The sequence below is a fragment of the Benincasa hispida genome, chromosome 3 (genome assembly GCF_027475165.1).
Source record: "Benincasa hispida cultivar pf3 chromosome 3, pf3_genome.v1.1, whole genome shotgun sequence".
NCBI classification, from domain to species: domain Eukaryota; kingdom Viridiplantae; phylum Streptophyta; class Magnoliopsida; order Cucurbitales; family Cucurbitaceae; genus Benincasa; species Benincasa hispida.
Window position 1 is genome coordinate 36086623 of NC_143480.1, and position 16902 is coordinate 36103524.

A 16902-nucleotide genomic window follows, 5' to 3' on the forward strand; every position below is an offset into this window, starting at 1 on the left:
GTAGGATATGAAGATTGAAGAATGAAGTTGAGGATGAAGAGTGATGAGGTGTGAATCATGATTTAGATAGTGAGAGAAAAGAGAAGAATGAATATTTAATTACCATTAGGGTTTTTCTTTCACATCTTTTCTATTTTTATTATTTTATTATTAATTTATTTTGGTTTGAATGGCTAGATTTAAGTGGACTTGTAAATAAAATAGGTTGTCGATTGAGTTTTTTAAGTGATTAGGCTTAAATATGAAAAAAAAAAAAAAAAGAACCAATGTATCCCTTTAACGTATCTGGAAGAAGATGGACATGTCTTTGTCACATATTTGAATGTATTCATATAAGATAATACTAACGTAAATGAGAAGTATATGTACTTCCTATATTATTATTTTATAAAAATCTCAGGAACGAGCCAGCAAAATTATCATGTAATTATTTATAAACAAGTAGAAGAAAAAACAAGATGAGGAAAAAGACTAATATCTATTATATTATCAACTTTATCTCTAATTTATATTAATTATCGTATTTAAAAGAAGCTTTACCTATGTGCTAAAGTTATTCATTGTCAAAGGTTTTAAACGAGTACAATTACTAGTTTATGACTTTTCTTTAATACATTAAGTAAATATTTGCCTTTTTTTTCCTTTTCAAATTCCCCTTTGTGTTTTTTTAGGAAATTTGTGTCATTACATGCATAACGAACTTTGGTTCATATATTTTTATGGTGGGGTTTAAATGAGATTATATTATAAATTTAAACAAATCAGGTGATGTGATGTTCTTATATATATATATTATATTATATTATATTATCCTTTTAAACGATTTTCTTCATACCCTTTCCAATAATTTTAAAAAAAGAAAAGAAAATAAAAATCTTACATAAAAATAGTGATGGTGGTAATTTCGCGAAGAACTTTCATTCATTCCCGTTCGTCATCGCCATAAACGAGAATCTCTTCGCGACAAAAGCCAAGCGCTGAGAAAGCTGCAAATGCTCGCTCAGAGATTTCGCGCGCAGTGAGAGTCTCAGAGTTTCGCTTTTCCCATGGCTACGCTCTCTCATTTTCCCTCATTACTGTCTCTTTCTTCTCGAAATCTCTCTTTCCTAGACCAACTGCAAACTCAGAATCAGCACCCGAAGTTTCACTGTTTCGGCCACCATCACCACCGTCATCCAAGAAGAGATTCTAACGTCTGTACTTGTTCAATCAGGAATTCCAGGTTTTCTTCCTCGTCATTTTTGGTTTTGTTTCGGTATTGGAGGTCAATCTTGATGTGTATATTGTTTTTTTTTGCATTTAGGTTTGATGTTGTGGTGGAGTTTTGTGTTTCAGGACTAGTAGAAAGACGAAGAGTAATGAGGAGCTCTGCAACGACATTCGCGAGTTCATTAGATCGGTCGGACTTCCGGAGGATCATATACCTTCCACAAAGGAGCTTTCGCAGCATGGAAGGTTACTTTTCATCTTTTTAGTGTTCTCGTTTTGGTGTTTAATGAATTGCATGCTTTGTGAGGGTTTAAATTATGTGTTCACAAACTAGAATGAGGATAAGGATAAGTTTCCAAAATACCTCTGCTACTGTTTTACATTTGCAAGTTGGAGTCGTAGTGTAGTGTTCTCTTTTGGAATACTTTCTTGGTTGATGATTAAATGCTTCATTTGGAATGCATTCAGGACTGACCTGGCGAATATCGTCAGACGAAGGGGTCACAAACTTATTCGAGAGCTTCTTGTTACTAACTCAACCAATGCAGTTGAAAGTGATTGTGAGTTGGGGAACATTACTCTGACAGGTTAATTCATGATTCTTTAATCCGTGTTAATAAATTACGGTTTCTCATTTGAATAATTGATAACCTTGTATTTCTTAAAAGGCCAGGATGGCGAGGCGAAAGATGTTGTTGAAGACCTTTCTTCACCAAACAAAGTTCTGGTCTTGGAAAATCTATCTCATAGTTCAAATACCATCCACACTTTTAGTTTCGATGACTGCATTTCGGCTCCTACAACTACAGCCAATTCATCAGTGGAGGAGGAGTTGTCTAATGATCTTATATGCCATGATGAATACAATGAATCACATGGGGAAAATAATGATAACATGACAGTTGAAGATGATACATCCATGAAAACTGAAGTCACTGCTTCAGAAGATTGTTTTACTAGTCCAAATATTGGTTTAGGTGTTACGTGTAATGACTTTGACTACACTGGGGAGCTAACTGAATATTCAAAGAATTTATTAATGGAAAATCCTGAAAAATCATTGGAATGTCAAATTGAGGTGGTTGTTGAATCTCCCTCGTCTCCTGAAGTCCTTTCTGGACAGAATTATATGATAAATTCTACAGTTGATGAATATCTCGACATGCATGACCATGTTGACAAACCTCTGCTTTTGATAACTGGTTCCTCCACAAAGGAAGAGGACTTGTATTATTCAAATGAACAGGTCAAGAAAGAAGATAACAATGTGGATGACATCTCTTTATCAGCCGAAATGACTATCATAGGTGACCAATCTAGTGGTTTAAATATTGATAAGGCTCTTGAACATGGAGAGTCTAGTTACAAGTTGATAAAATATTCGGAGGAGTTATCCCTAGCAGAGAGGGTGACTAGATTTATACAAAATGGAGATCTGGATATAATAGATGGTAAGTTGCATTAACTATTATTTTTTTGAGTGTCAACATAAATTTCGATGTGGATGCTGTAGAATAATATGGAGCCGAAATGGTAAGTATTTACTTAATGTATTAAAGAAAAATCATAGCATTCTGTATAATATGGAGAATCGCACAGTCCAAATGTCATAGATGGATAGTTTTGCATTTAGAACGATTAGAGTTGTATTTTGTATGATTGGGATTTTAAATCAACATCTATGATGTTGTGGTTACAGCTCAAATAGTGCCTTTATGTTTGGAACCGATCAAACCAGTTGACATACTTGATGCAAAGAAAAAACCTTTTATTTATTTTTATTACTGTAGTCAGTTAGATGCACATGGATAGTAATCAAGTCATTGTTTCATTTTTCACTTTAGCTACAAACTCTCATGTGAACCGTAATATGTTAATTTTCTTGAGCTTTATTATAAATAAGATGTTAATTTGTTTAATAGAGGTTTAGAAGATTACATCATCTATTGCCAAGCTTTATGTCGGAGGAAATTTTCCTGTACATCTCACCTTCTGCAGTTGATCTTCACTGTGATTCTTGTGATCGACAATGGCTTTGTAAAAATTGTGATCTGTATTCCAGGAATTTGATGTTAGAGATAGAGATAATTTCATATCCTATTTTTATATTATGTTGTTATGCATATTTTTTTTTCAAGTACCATTGCTGTTCTGTTTCCTATAAAAAAAAAAAGTACCATTGCTGTTCAAACTACTAATTTCAATCTGTCCTTGCGTAAACAAAAACATTTTTTTGTCATTAAATATTATCCTGCCTTTGGCTTATATAATCTGGTGCTTCTGAAAACTTGAAGTTGAGCACGTGACAATGCATTGATGCTCAGATAATTTCGATGCCACATTAAGCGAGAGTGGCGCTGGAAAAGGCAATGGTTCCTTTACAGCAGTAAATGCAGAAGAATCTGAAATAAACTTCCATGCTGAGGCATTCTCAGAAGACACCACTGCAAGTAGAGGTTCTGTGATGGCATCAAATGGGAGTGCATCTGAATTTGAGGACAATATGTCTACCACAACTGTTGGTCAATTAACTAGGTCAGTAATTCAAACAGCAAGACTACCATATTCAAAGTCTTTTGTGTGATTTTCTGTTGTCTTTGTGGTTGCCCAAATGATTGGTTTTCATACCAAATAATTTGCAAGTTTCATCAGATTTGAATGCCATCTTTGGAAATTCATCACCTTTCTAAATCCATATCATTTGACTCCATTTATAGGGATGATCAACCTTCAACTGAAGCTTTGAATGGTCAAATTGAAAAGGTGTTTGGTGCTGAGGTACGTTCACTTTGTTAAGATATTGCTAGATTCAATCAATTGAATTTCCTGATTTTTTTTTTTAAAAAAGGCTTTCTGTCTCTCTATGGTACAGATAAAAATATCTGAGAATCAAGTTGAGATTGAGCGTCTCAAATTTATGTTGGTATTGATTTATATTTCATCTGCTTCAAATATCTTGTTGCTGAATTTGACGATGTATGAAGTTCTGCCCATTTCTTATTGGGATTCACTTCCTTATTCTCACTCCATTTCTTTTCTGTCTATAGCATCAGAAGGAGCTGGAACTGTCTCAGCTGAAGGACCAGATTGAGAGGGACAAGGTATATCATATATGACTTCTTCTTCGTGGTTAATTTAGCGTAAAGCATTCATAATGTGATGCATTCAAAATTCAAACTCAATTCTTCTAAACAAATTCCGCATACAGTAGATGGGGAATTCACTTTGGATACTTGACTTTAATCTCTGTTGTAAAAGCTTCACTTGAACTTACCATTCTATTTGTGCGTCAAAGACATTGTAAACATGATGCACAGTGGTTAGTTAAGGAGTATGTAGGGTTAGCAAATTGAAAAATCTAATGTAAAAATACCCATACTAGATAAATTTTCTATAATTGCTCTCCTCCTAATTGTTAGACTTACTTTCACCAGTCTCCCTAAGCTGTGTTTTTCTCATTTCTGTGTCTAACACTCTGTAAGGTAAGATATGTTTTTGTTGCATTTTCTATATCATTGAGGTGCTGGATACTTTCATGGGTTTCTTAACTCATGGTCTCAAGATTTCTTGATATTTAATTTATTGATTTGCTTTTAAGTTAGTTTATCGATCTGTTTAGTATCCACAGTGTAGAAGATTGAGAGACATTGTTTCACTTAGCAGTTCTTGTGATTTTACCTCGTGCTGATGTTTTTGCACCCATTCTTGACTTTTCTTCACTAATTACAATTTATTTTTTCTGTTTATATGTTTATTCACTGTCAGCTTGCTTTGTCTGCTTTGCAAAGCAAGGCTGAGGCAGAGATCAGCAAGGCCCAAAAACTCATTTTGGAAAAAGATACAGAGTTAGTTGCTGCTGAAGAGAGTCTTTCCGGATTGGAGGAGGTACATGTCTGGCTTCTTTTCGAGTTGTAATGTTAAAGATCATGCACAGTATCTCGGTACTGTGTAGGATGCTTTAAATCCGTGTATAATACCTTTTTCCTGTCGTTTCTTTTCCTTTCCTTTGATGCAAAAGAGTTAAACAATCATAGACTGCCTGTCGTGCTGCAACATTTCTTCTGAAGTTTAAAATCAAGACATTGAAATCTGGAAAATTTTAAATGATAAAATTATTCTTTTGGCTGTTGTAGGTAAAAGAAATTATTTGTACTAATAGCTAATGTCAAATCATCGAAGATTGGGACGAAATTGTCAGAAATAACCTTTTAAGTTTTCACCTTATAGAATTATCACCATTTTTTTAAACTTGTTTAAATAGCTTTTCTTGGTTTATCTCACACTAGATCGACCACCGAGATTTAGTTAAAAAAAATTAGCTTTTTCTAAGTTATCGATTCTTTTGGCCCTTTTGTGCCTTTCTTGGTACATCTCGGAGATATTACACCTAGTAATTTTTCCAAAATATTGTGTGATCTTTCTAGATCTTAAACTAAATTTTATATATTTTGAATTTTTCTCCAAATTTTGATTATATTTATCAAATATTATATCAAAATCTTATTTAATTTTTAAAACTTTAGCCAAAATTCTAATTTTCAAGTCAATTTACCAATTATCCAAATGAAATTTTTAGATGGATCTCAAGTGATTGATTTTGATTTTTAAATTTTTGGAAATATTAAATTTTTTTAAAAAAGGTAAAATATGGAAAATATATAAAATCTCGGTATGAATCTCGGGCAGATTAGCACCAAGATCGGTGAATTCTCGAACAGATTAATACCGAGATTTTATATATTTTCCATATCTTACTTTTTTTTTTTTTTTTGCAAAATTTAATCTTTCCCAAAATTTAAAAATCTAATTAATTACATAAGAATTGAATATAATATTCGATAAAGATAACCAAATTTGGAGAGAATTTGAAAATAAATAAAATTTGGTATAATATTTGGGTAGATTATCTAATATTTGGAAAAATTACTAAAATCTCAGCCTTTAATCTCTAGAAAAGCCCAAAAGGGCCCAAACAATCTATAAGTTAGAAAAAGTAAATCTTTTAGTTGATCTCGCCCAAGATCCACCGAGAAAAACTAGTTTAACGACTTTTCAAATGAGGAATATTATTAGGAATCAGTCCCTTCTGCAAAGAAAAAGCTATGTCTACCGAACATAAGATATAAATATGGTTTAGGGTTTCCTTTATATGATCCTTATGCCTGCTGACTGAAGCTTGATATCTGATTTATCAGGTTCACATTCATTACGGTGGGGAAGGAGAAATTGTTGAGGTAGCTGGTAGCTTCAATGGTTGGCACAATAGGATTAAGATGGATCCACAGCCATCGTCCAATCCTCTGGATTCCGTTAATTCAAAGTTCAGTATTTTTTCCTCTTTTATCTGATTTCTGAAGACATTCCTGCAAATGTGTCACTGCAAGCGACTGACATAATAATTTAGTACACAAGTGATGGAAAAGATTCTCGTCCTTAGGATTGGTTTTAAATGCTTAAGTACTTCAATTAATTTACTCTAATTTCATGTAGACATAAAAATGAATATCCAAGACTAGGCATAAAGGAAGTAAAAAAAGGCAAGGATGCTAAAAGTTAGATGTTCCATGTCAATTTCCTAAAGTCTTACCAATTAATATTTTCTTATAGTCTCCTCTTGTTTACAATGCATAAGTTCTTGATTCTTTTATCTACCTTTCTTGATTTTCTACTTCTGATACCCCTAAGTTCAAATGCTTAGAGTGCCACCAAATGGTATACTTGGGCCTTCTTCCTCCTGCTAGGTTGTTGGGGTCTAGGTAGGTGGGTTGGGCTGGCTTGGTTCAGTACAAAAGGATTATTCAGATGTGGGTGATATTTCAGTCTGCCCCAAATGCTTGACTTTTTGCCTTTGTTCCAGTACTAGGAAAATTTTGCTGAACCCCTTCTGTAATTTGTCAGTAAAACCAGGAACAAAGTTCAACTGTTAGACTTGGATTTTAGTGATAAAGTATTCCTTTGCCTGTCAAGAATATTTTCATCTTCACGTCCCCTTGCATAACATATAAGCTGACAACGGTAATGTTTTCCAGGAAACCCAGGCTTTGGTCAACGGTGTTGTGGCTTTATCCTGGAGTTTATGAGGTTGGAAAATCCTTCATGAAACATCCATCGTAATGTTTATTTACTCATTGCAGAATGGTCCCCGCCCTTTGTGACATTTTTATTTTCTACTTGTTGTTTTTAACTAGGTAAATTACACGTTTGGTTCCCGAACTAGCTTTGTCGAATAGGTTTTTGAACTTTAATAGATGTCTAATAAATCCTGAACATTCAACATTGATATCATGTCTAATAGGGTCCCTTTACTTTAAAATGTTTCTAAATAGGTTCCTAAATTTTCAATTGTGTCTAATAGGTGCATTTATTTCTGGGCAATCGCACAGGAGTTTTGTGCTTCAAATGTTGTGTGATATAATTCTTTCTTTTATGTTCATTCTGCATTGTGTTTCTTGAATACCAATTCTTGTGCCTATTACTATTTTACCTATTGTTAAGCCGTTAGTGTGATTATTTTTTATTTTCTTTGTTAGTCTCCTCTTTATTTGTTAATAGTCTGTTAATCATATTATGTTTCAAACGTATTGTAGGGTAACATGTGTGTTGTTTGTTAGAGATGTGTTTTTCCTCTTATGCGTAGCCGCATCCTTCATTGTTTTTGTTGTTGAATTCAACCAAGTGAAACTCGGCATATTCTCTCTGTTTTGGCCATTTTGTTATACCTTTATGTTGTGGGAGCGTTCAAAATTTGCCTATTGGTGGTTCAAGGACATTTAACCTTTTAGATTTTTGCTCATCTTTTATCTCATTCTATTCATGGTAGAAAATTTTTCTATAACGTGTTTTCTATTTAAGAGGTCTTATTTTTCCTCTTTATGATAATTTCTTAATATAATCTTTTGAATTCTATATTCTTGTATGTGTATTAAGTCAGAGTAATTGGGTTGAATATAAGGTTAAAGACTCTTTAATTCAACTTGGTAACGGGCAATGAGAGAAACCTTTTGGCGATCACGTATTTGATTGATAACCTTACTAATTTTATCTTTCCAACTTACTATAGATAAAATTCGTCGTTGATGGACACTGGAAGATTGATCCTCACAGAGAGTCTGTGACCAAGGGAGCAATAAGTAACAACATCCTCCGGGTTGGAAGATGATATTATGATGGAAAATGGCATGAAGTAATTGGCGTCTTAGGTATTTTATCATCTACCCTTTTCAGTTCCTTATCAATTCAATCGGGTTATTTTGGCATACTTTTCTTCACTCGGCATAAGAATCATAAATTTTGCAATGAAAGCTCATTTTTTAGAAGGAAATTTTGGATATTCTTTATTTCATAGAAGTTGAAGGGATCACAGGATCCAAAAATCTTCCCCCAGATTCCCTTCTTTTTTTTTTCCTCCTCATTATGTATCTTCATTAAGTCAACTCTTAGTTAATTTTGAAATTGTTAAAACCATCTTTTTATGTTCAAATCATCCTGAAACTCACTTTTAGTCATTTAAAATCAATTTAATGTTCAATTTTACATGGATAAATGCAGTTTTCATACTATTAAAACTGATTTTGAATGCTTAAAATTATTTCCCAAGTAATTTTGAAAAGGACAAAAGTGATTTTAACCATTTCAAAGCCACTCTAAAATATGTCATTCTTTTTATAAGAATAACGGTTTCATTGAGAAAAAGGAAAGAACACTCTCAAACATGTCATTCGACTACTCGATAACTGTAGAGAAATCCCTTTTATGTAGCTTCATTCGATTGTTTTCCTTCTTCAAGTTGTAGATTATTTACTGGCAAATCTACAAATTCCTTTTCCTTCTCTCTTTCTTTTAGCAGAATCTTCTTATTGTGTTAGGATGTGTTTGATTTAACTTTTCAAATATTTAATTTTGAAAATAAGTCATTTTAGAAAAAAATGAAGTGCTTGGTAATCTCTCAAAATAGCTTTTAAAACACTTTCAAATTGTATTTGAAATAGTTTTGATCAAAAGAGTTTAAATAAAAATGACTTTTTTTAAGAACATTTTTTCTAATCAATCCGAAGCTTAGTATTTCGTATTAAACACTTTTTGGAAGAAGCACACTCCTTTCTCAAAATCTCTCAGGTTAATCTAACCAACCACTAAGAAAAATTTGAAATGGATCTTCATGCATGTTTGAGATTGATTTTGAAATAGTTAAATTTATTTTATCATTTTCAAAATCAATATAAAACATGTCTTTTTCACTAAAAAATCGGTTTAGGGTTTGATTTTACATTTTTATATGCGTTTTTCATATGACTAAAATTAATTTTGAATTATTAAAACCATGTTCCGGGTAATTTGAACATGACAAGCAAAAATCTTATGGGTCTAGTGCAGTTAGAGCCTTGTTTTGTAGAATTTGTTTGGAAAAATATTATGGAACTGTTTTTCACAAGGGGGACTTTAAAGCTTTTCTGTATTTAATTCACATCAATGAAATACTTGTTTCTTTTTTTAAAAGGAAAAAAAATTGTTCTTGGGATTAACCTTCCTACCAATATCTCGTCGACTACTCAGATGCCATGCTTAGATCAAATCTTTTAGGCAGTTCAACATATTATTTGTGATGAAATGACATGTCAGCATATTATTTCAAACTCCTTAAGGATGTAGTTGTACAACTTATAGAAACAGATCCTCTTTAAGTAAGGTCATGACTCGTAATATAGTATTGAATAGTATATGAAATATTCGAAACACTACATATTGGCCACTATTTACCATGCAGAATTGCTTCCAATATGCAGTGACATTTTCATTGCTTTAACCTCAGTTAAGAACAAAGTACCACAAAGTCGTGCATGGTCGACTGGAATGAGCTCAGAATCCTACCGGCTTACACGTGGGAGACACGAACCTTGTTTCTTCTGGAGGCTATTTCTAATTGTCGGATGAATCAGATGATTTCTGTAGAATTCACTTGTAATATAATCATGTGCTTGTATATAGCAGTTACTTTCTAATACGTCGCATGATTTGTTAAGCACAAATAGGGTAGAATTCATGAATGTTGCCATCGGTGAGATGGGCATATGAAGGAATCGACATCTGCAGCAATGTTGATAAACTGCCAGGGACCTAGATTCTTTGATTCCCAATTTTAAAAGATTACCGATCTCTAAAAAAAAAAGGAAAAAAGAAAAAAGAAAAAAGAAAAAAGTCTATTGAGAAGTAATTTTTTAGTGGTTATTAGTACTCGCCACATTCATGTTAGCGATTGTTTCGTTGATAACTCAACTATCAAGTCAATTTCTATCACGTTTTTTCTTTAGGAAAAAAAAATGGTATACACGGCGAAAGCAAATTAAACACAAGAAAGATCCTCAGGTAAAGCAGAGGACATCTCAATGATCCCAAAAATGCTCTTTTAACCTTCCACCAGAAAAAGAGATGCTAAAAAAAAAAAAGTACAGGGAAGTCGAGCTTTTGGCGATGCAAGGGCACCAGCAAATCTGATTGCAAAGTCTTTTACAAAATGAAAATCTTTTAATAATCTCTAAGAGGACGTTTGAGTTAAAGAATTGGTTATTATTGTCTTAGGTATAGTTAAGTTATAATAGTTTGTGTTTAGAATAGATTATTTTAATTTAAGTTATAATAATATGTGTTTGAGGTGTAAATTATTTTAGTTTGAGAAGGAAATAGAGTTTTGAAATAATGTTGATTGTAATTAGTTGGAGGGTACAAAATAGTATTTAGTCCTTGCTCCAAACATATCCTAAAGAGTATTTTGACTCAAACGAAGTGAAAGCAAGCTGAAAATTTGTCTTTCATATTCCTCAAATCTTCTAAAATTACAAAAGCTTCCAGAATTTCTCTTGCTTATTTTATTGTTTAGAAAATATATTTGAGTCAATTTTAATGGTAAAGGTGGATGTGATTTTATTTTCGTTTATTTAACGATAAGAGTATAATTAAGAAATGTAGCATTTGTCTAAGTTTACGTTATACTTGAGGGTAAAAAGAATTTGTTTAAATAACGGAAATAGGATAAGTTTTAATTATGTTCTTAATCTGATTTTTAACCATTGAACTTCACAATGTTTCCAAAATGGCAAAACATACCCTGGATGGCTTTCTTATTAAAATGACGAGTGGAAAATTAACATGATATTTTATGTATAACAATTGGAAGAATGCATGACAAAATTCACAATATCCACGAAAATTAAAGTGGTAATTAGTGTATAAAAATTGATGTAATGAATGACGTTGTATCTTTTGAGTTTAAATAAACTTAATTTTTTATACCGTCGAAATAGAGTTACAATGATATCATGTACACCATATTTTTTCAACCGTTCATCAACTTAATTTTTGTCCATTATTTTAACCAAAAATATTTTTAAAGTTTAAAAGTTATTTTTTTCACTTAAAATCTAGTCGATAAAATTTATATAATCAACAAATAACGATTAATATAGTCTATATTCTCCATTCCTTTATATATATAAAAACTATTTTTAATTAATTTTTAAAAAATAAAAAATTATCTGGTGACAATTTTTAATTGTGTGCGACTGCATAATAGAATATATATGTATGTATTTATTTATATCCTTATAATTAACCAAAAGATGATGTTTTGTGGGAAATTTTCAAATAAAATGAATTAAGATAAAAGAGTAAAAAGTTGGTTGAATAATAGAAATAGAGGTGAGAAGTATGAGCGTGTCTCTTTCTAGACCTTTCCCTCCATTTCTTCTACACACTTTTTCTTCCTTTACTCATCACTGTCTCTTCCATTCGAAATCCATTCTCTGGAACTCACATTCCAAGCATCGTTATCTCTCTCTCCGTCTCTCCATGGCTACGCTAACTGCAGCTTCTTCTTCTTCTTCTTCTTACATGTGCTTAACCAAGGTATCATCACCTCCATTACCTTCCACTTCATTCCCCATTTCGTTCCCATATCATCCGAAGCTCCCTCGCGATTCTTCTTTCTCTTTGGCTTCCCCTGTGACTTCAAGGACAAGCGTTCGGTTCAATCCGTCTTTTGCACGGGACGACGAGTTCGGTGATTTTGTGGAAATGAAGGAAACAAGCGAGACGCGTTTGTACTCTCTATCGCCTTTTCCTTTACTGTTCATCGCTGCGCTTCCTGGAGGTACTCACTCACTTCTCTCGTTATTCAGTGTTTTTATGTTGTCTTGAATTTGAGTGATTGGTTTCTGTTTTCTTCTGGAGTCAACGCTTTACTGTATCTTCTCGATGTAGAATGATTTGTACTTTACTTGACCTTAGACTGTTTTTGATGTGTTAGTGGTATTACGAAAGGAGATTTTGTTGTCGCTCCGAACTTATGGGATTGTTGCGAAGAAACTTTTTGCAATGCTCACACTATCTCAATAAAAATTATGCGAGAGAAGTGAATTCGAACTTCTTTACGAATTCTGTGTTCTTCAAGGCACATTACGTCTGTACTGAACAGTTTATGCAGTTTAGACTTAATCTTGTTTACACTTTTCGAATCTTGTGTCTGCAGACGATCATCCTCCAATCATCTCTACAATGGTATGATATTGTCTACTTTAGACATAAATCTTCATGCTTTTGCTTTTGGTTTCACTTCGAAAGGCTTCATATCATTGGAGATAGTCGTTTTCCCTTATAAACTCATGATCACCCCTTATTTAAGCAATCGGGGATTTTGGTCGCATTTCTAACAATCCTCCTCTCTAACAAAGGATCACATAGTCTCCTCTCAAATAGTCCTCCAACCTTCTAACTCTTATCAAGGCTTGCTCTTGTTCACCAAAGTACCCAATCTATCCAGTAAAGTTCAACCACGGATCACATCGTGACTACTTTCGAGGCTCCACTACACCTCTGTTCGGCACTTGAGGATTCTACCGACTAGGTTAGGTTATCACTTGTTGGGAAAAACCTCTCACTTCTAGAAAAAACATAAAAATAACAGAAAAATTAAAAGAAATCAATAAAAACTGAGAATACAAGAATTTACATGGAAAACTCCTGATTTGGAGAAAGCCATAGGCTACCAGCAAGAAATCCATTTTGTGAAAAATTGTTACAATCACGTAGAACAATTTTCTCTTCTGATCCCAATTACAAGAGCACTCATTCAAAGCTTTTATATTATTTACACCCGCACACTCAAGCTTAAATTGTTTCTAATTGGGACGACTGAAAACCAAGGGCATGGACTCTTTCTATAGACTTAGAGCCCATCCCCATTTTTCAATTTAACCGAGGTGGGATTCTTCACTTTCAATATTTTTGCCCTGTTTCAATTTTGGAGTAAACTAATTTTGAATAGATTCTGCTCTTTTCTCAAAACTGTTTATCTTAATTTGTTGCCCCCTTTGAGAGTTGATAGATTAGGTTTTCCAGCTGGCGGTTTCAGAGTAAAGAAGGCAAGATTGAAGTCCATTTGGTGGACTAATTTCATTCTGATTGAGACGTGGGATATTCTGATGGAAGCAAATATAAGAGCATTTGAAAATAAGAAAAGAAACCTTATGAGTCGTTGGATTTAGATTACTAGTAGCCAAAGCATCTTGTAGTTAGCCCTTTTTTGGAATTCGCTCATTGAAGAATGAGGAGTTATCTAAAAGAAATATACATCTCCCTTTGCATTTCTTCACAGGACGACTTGTTCTTCCTTTTGTATATATGTTCATGAAATACAAGTTAATAAATTGTTTCTTTCTTAGACATATGCACATGAAAGCACAAATAGATAATATTTTTCTTTTCATTCTTTCCTTTTAATTGAGGTGAGATGCAATCTTTGGTCACTTGTCATGAACTTGAATGGATACCTAAATGACAGCGGGAACTGTGAGGTCTCTCTTTGGTCCTTTCGTTGAGCTTGTTAAATCTTGGAATCTTCCTGAATGGCTGGTACATTGGGGTCATCCTGGCAACATGGCAAGTTTTCTTTTGTTTTGCTTCTTATGTAGTAATGTTATCATTGATTTTCTAATCCGAGCTGTGTCCTGATTAGGCTGTTGTGCTCTTCGCCATGGGTGGCTATGGAACATATTTAGGTTTTCGAATCCGTTACTCTGACAACGTGGTATGAATATTAGCTTCAGACCTTTTCTGCACTTACAGAAAGTCTCCATTCACAATCTAGTTACATCGTACATTTGAACTGATCCAGGAGGAGAAGGCTAATGCCAAAGACTTGCATCCAAAGCTTCTAGGCGGGATGTTTTTCTTTTTCGCTCTTGGAGCAACAGGTGGAATCACATCTCTACTTACATCAGACAAACCTATATTCGAGAGGTACAGTGATAAACCAATTTCTCTACCCTTTTCTCCCTCCTTATCAAAGCACATTGGTTTAATTTCAATTGCATCATTCTGTCCAAATTCCGAACTACTTTATCAACTTTAACTCCTGCCCCAAGTTGATTATTTCTAAGAACAACTTTGGAGTTGGTTTTGTACCCCCTTAGTGAAAAGGGTAAAATGTTGTGGCAAGCGAGCTTCTTTTCTATTTTTTGGGGTATTTGATCCGAGTGCAATAGCAGTTTTTTTTAGGAATTGTGGAGAAATTTAGAGAGGTTTGGAATTTGGTGAGATTTAATGCTTTCTTTTGGGCATCCGTCACTTGATTGTTTTATAATTATGATATTGTTCTTGTTTTTGTTTTTCGTATTGGAGTCCTTTCTATAGTTAGTGTTGGGCTCCTGTTGTTTCGCTTATTTTTTGTCTCTGTATTCTTTCATTTTTCAATGAAAGTTAGGTTTCTTTTGAACGAAAAAAATTCATATGAAGCACTTCTATGACAGCTTATTAATTATTTTTATAATGACTTAGCATAAGTTCCTAGGACCAAAATTCAACTCAGACAAAAGCTGTCAATATAATCTTAACTTCGGTTTCGTCTTATCTCTAGTCCGCATGCTGTAACGGGGTTCATCGGCCTCACACTCTTGACTGTACAAACTCTCCTGCCTTCACTTTTTGAGGTAACGATTGACCAATGCTTAACCTTCCTTTCCCTACTACTTGTCCTCTTATTGTTATTCCCATGTGCAGAATAATCCTGGGCTGAGGAATGTTCATGGTATTTTGGGTAGTGGAATCATGACACTGTTTCTCATCCATGCTGCACTTGGACTTCAACTTGGCCTCAGTTACTAAATCTTAACGGCATGTATTGAAGAACCGCATAGGTTATTCCGAATCTTTCTTTCAATACAATCTTCTTTCATCGTCACGCAGCCTGCAATCGTAACAAAGATGCCTTGGCGCAATCCCCTCTCAGATGAGGAAAACTTCATTTTACTGCCTTTTCCTCGGGTATTATTCCGGGCTGCCTTCCGTGTTCACTGTTTATTCATTGTTCTCATATTTTCACCAATCTATGTAGGGCCTTTCATTTGCTACTTATTCTTTTTCTTGCTGTTGGTGATAGTATATGTTTAATCTTGTTTTCTAATTGCTTTGTTATGTATATTGAGACAATCAATTTATATGTTAAGTGTGATCATGTGTATTAATATACGGTTTGAACCCTTGAGATGGTTTTCTTACATTTAATCCTTTTTCGTCGTCGTTTAGTTCTGGTTCCTTTTCTTTATGATAATTAAGTTTATAAATGCCATTTTTACCAATTACTTTAATTTAAATTTGAAAACTTTGTAGATCAAATAGACATGAGCTTAAAACTTCAAGGATTAAAACTGTATTTTGTCCAAAAAAGAAAGTAGCTTTCAAAAAAATAATTTTTAATTGAAATTTGATGAAGAATATATGTTTACCTTGGAAATATGAAAATGATGAGTAATAATTATGAAAAAACAAATACAATTTTGAAAAACCAAATATCAAACACCAAAAAAGTAAATGATTACCAAATGAAGTTTGAATAGATTTATAAATTTTTAAGTTTGTATCATATAAGTCTACAAACTTGTCTTTGAGTCATTCAATACTTTGTAAAATTCACAAATTTATTGGACACAAATTTGGAGTTTTAATGTCTAATCAAGCTCAAAACTCAATTTTAAAATAAATGTTAAAATATGTTATAAATATAATTAGAAACGATATTATTTTTTAACTTAAAAGATCTATGAGACACAAAAAAATCTAGTAAATAACTTTTAAAGTTTAATAATTTGTTGGATTACTTTGTAAATCAACTTTAAGAATATATCAAAGGTTGAACAACCAAATAAAGTGAATCTTGCATAAAGTTCTACTCCAACTTTGAATGTTTTAGATCCCATGAGCTAATTTGATGGTTGAACTTATATGAAATGACCTACCATCAATATAATTCACAAGTGTGCTTTATCTCACCAACCCCACCAGAATTGAAGTATTAACCAACAAGAGAAACCTCATGCAATATTGTCAAATATCAATCAAAAGTATGCTCATTTCAATAGTTTGGTCATTTCTTACTCAACCATTCACCAAAAATTTGTAAGTGATGGCTATAAGAAATTAGGTAGGTTTTTAATACATTTAACTATGTGACCAATCCCAATTTCTATTTTTGAAGTGCCCATGCAAGAATAAATCTCAGGTAATATTTGTTATTTAAAATGATATTACAAATTTAAAATAATTTGATCACTTACTACTAACTATAATATCACATTTTACGTACAATAAATTGTGGAGATATTGAAACCTCAACATCAAGAAAAGCCATGAATATCTTTTTCTTTT

General features: G+C 33.0%; 2 protein-coding genes across 4 annotated transcripts; both read left to right on the forward strand.

The window, feature by feature from the left end:
- The first annotated feature begins 878 nt into the window (after positions 1–878).
- On the forward strand, positions 879–10312 carry LOC120073980 (5'-AMP-activated protein kinase-like protein). 3 transcript variants are annotated; one of them, XM_039026923.2, is made up of 13 exons: positions 879–1222; positions 1336–1455; positions 1678–1796; positions 1878–2660; positions 3534–3744; positions 3927–3987; positions 4082–4132; positions 4257–4310; positions 4975–5094; positions 6405–6529; positions 7239–7290; positions 8270–8408; positions 9974–10312. In XM_039026923.2, exons 1-12 carry the CDS (start codon positions 1047–1049, stop codon positions 8366–8368), a joined length of 1971 nt encoding a protein of 656 aa, XP_038882851.1. In that variant the 5' UTR covers positions 879–1046; the 3' UTR covers positions 8369–8408; positions 9974–10312. The 3 variants fall into 3 exon arrangements, with proteins under 3 accessions (XP_038882851.1, XP_038882849.1, XP_038882848.1); XM_039026921.2 differs by having other exon boundaries at positions 9993–10312; XM_039026920.2 differs by having other exon boundaries at positions 10019–10312.
- A 1573-nt stretch (positions 10313–11885) lies between these two features.
- Positions 11886–15762, forward strand: LOC120072635 (translation initiation factor). Its single transcript, XM_039025055.2, has 6 exons — positions 11886–12352; positions 14042–14139; positions 14216–14287; positions 14375–14499; positions 15116–15188; positions 15259–15762. The coding sequence occupies exons 1-6, from the start codon at positions 11911–11913 to the stop codon at positions 15361–15363; spliced, it is 915 nt and encodes a 304-aa protein (XP_038880983.2). The 5' UTR covers positions 11886–11910; the 3' UTR covers positions 15364–15762.
- Positions 15763–16902: the final 1140 nt, after the last annotated feature.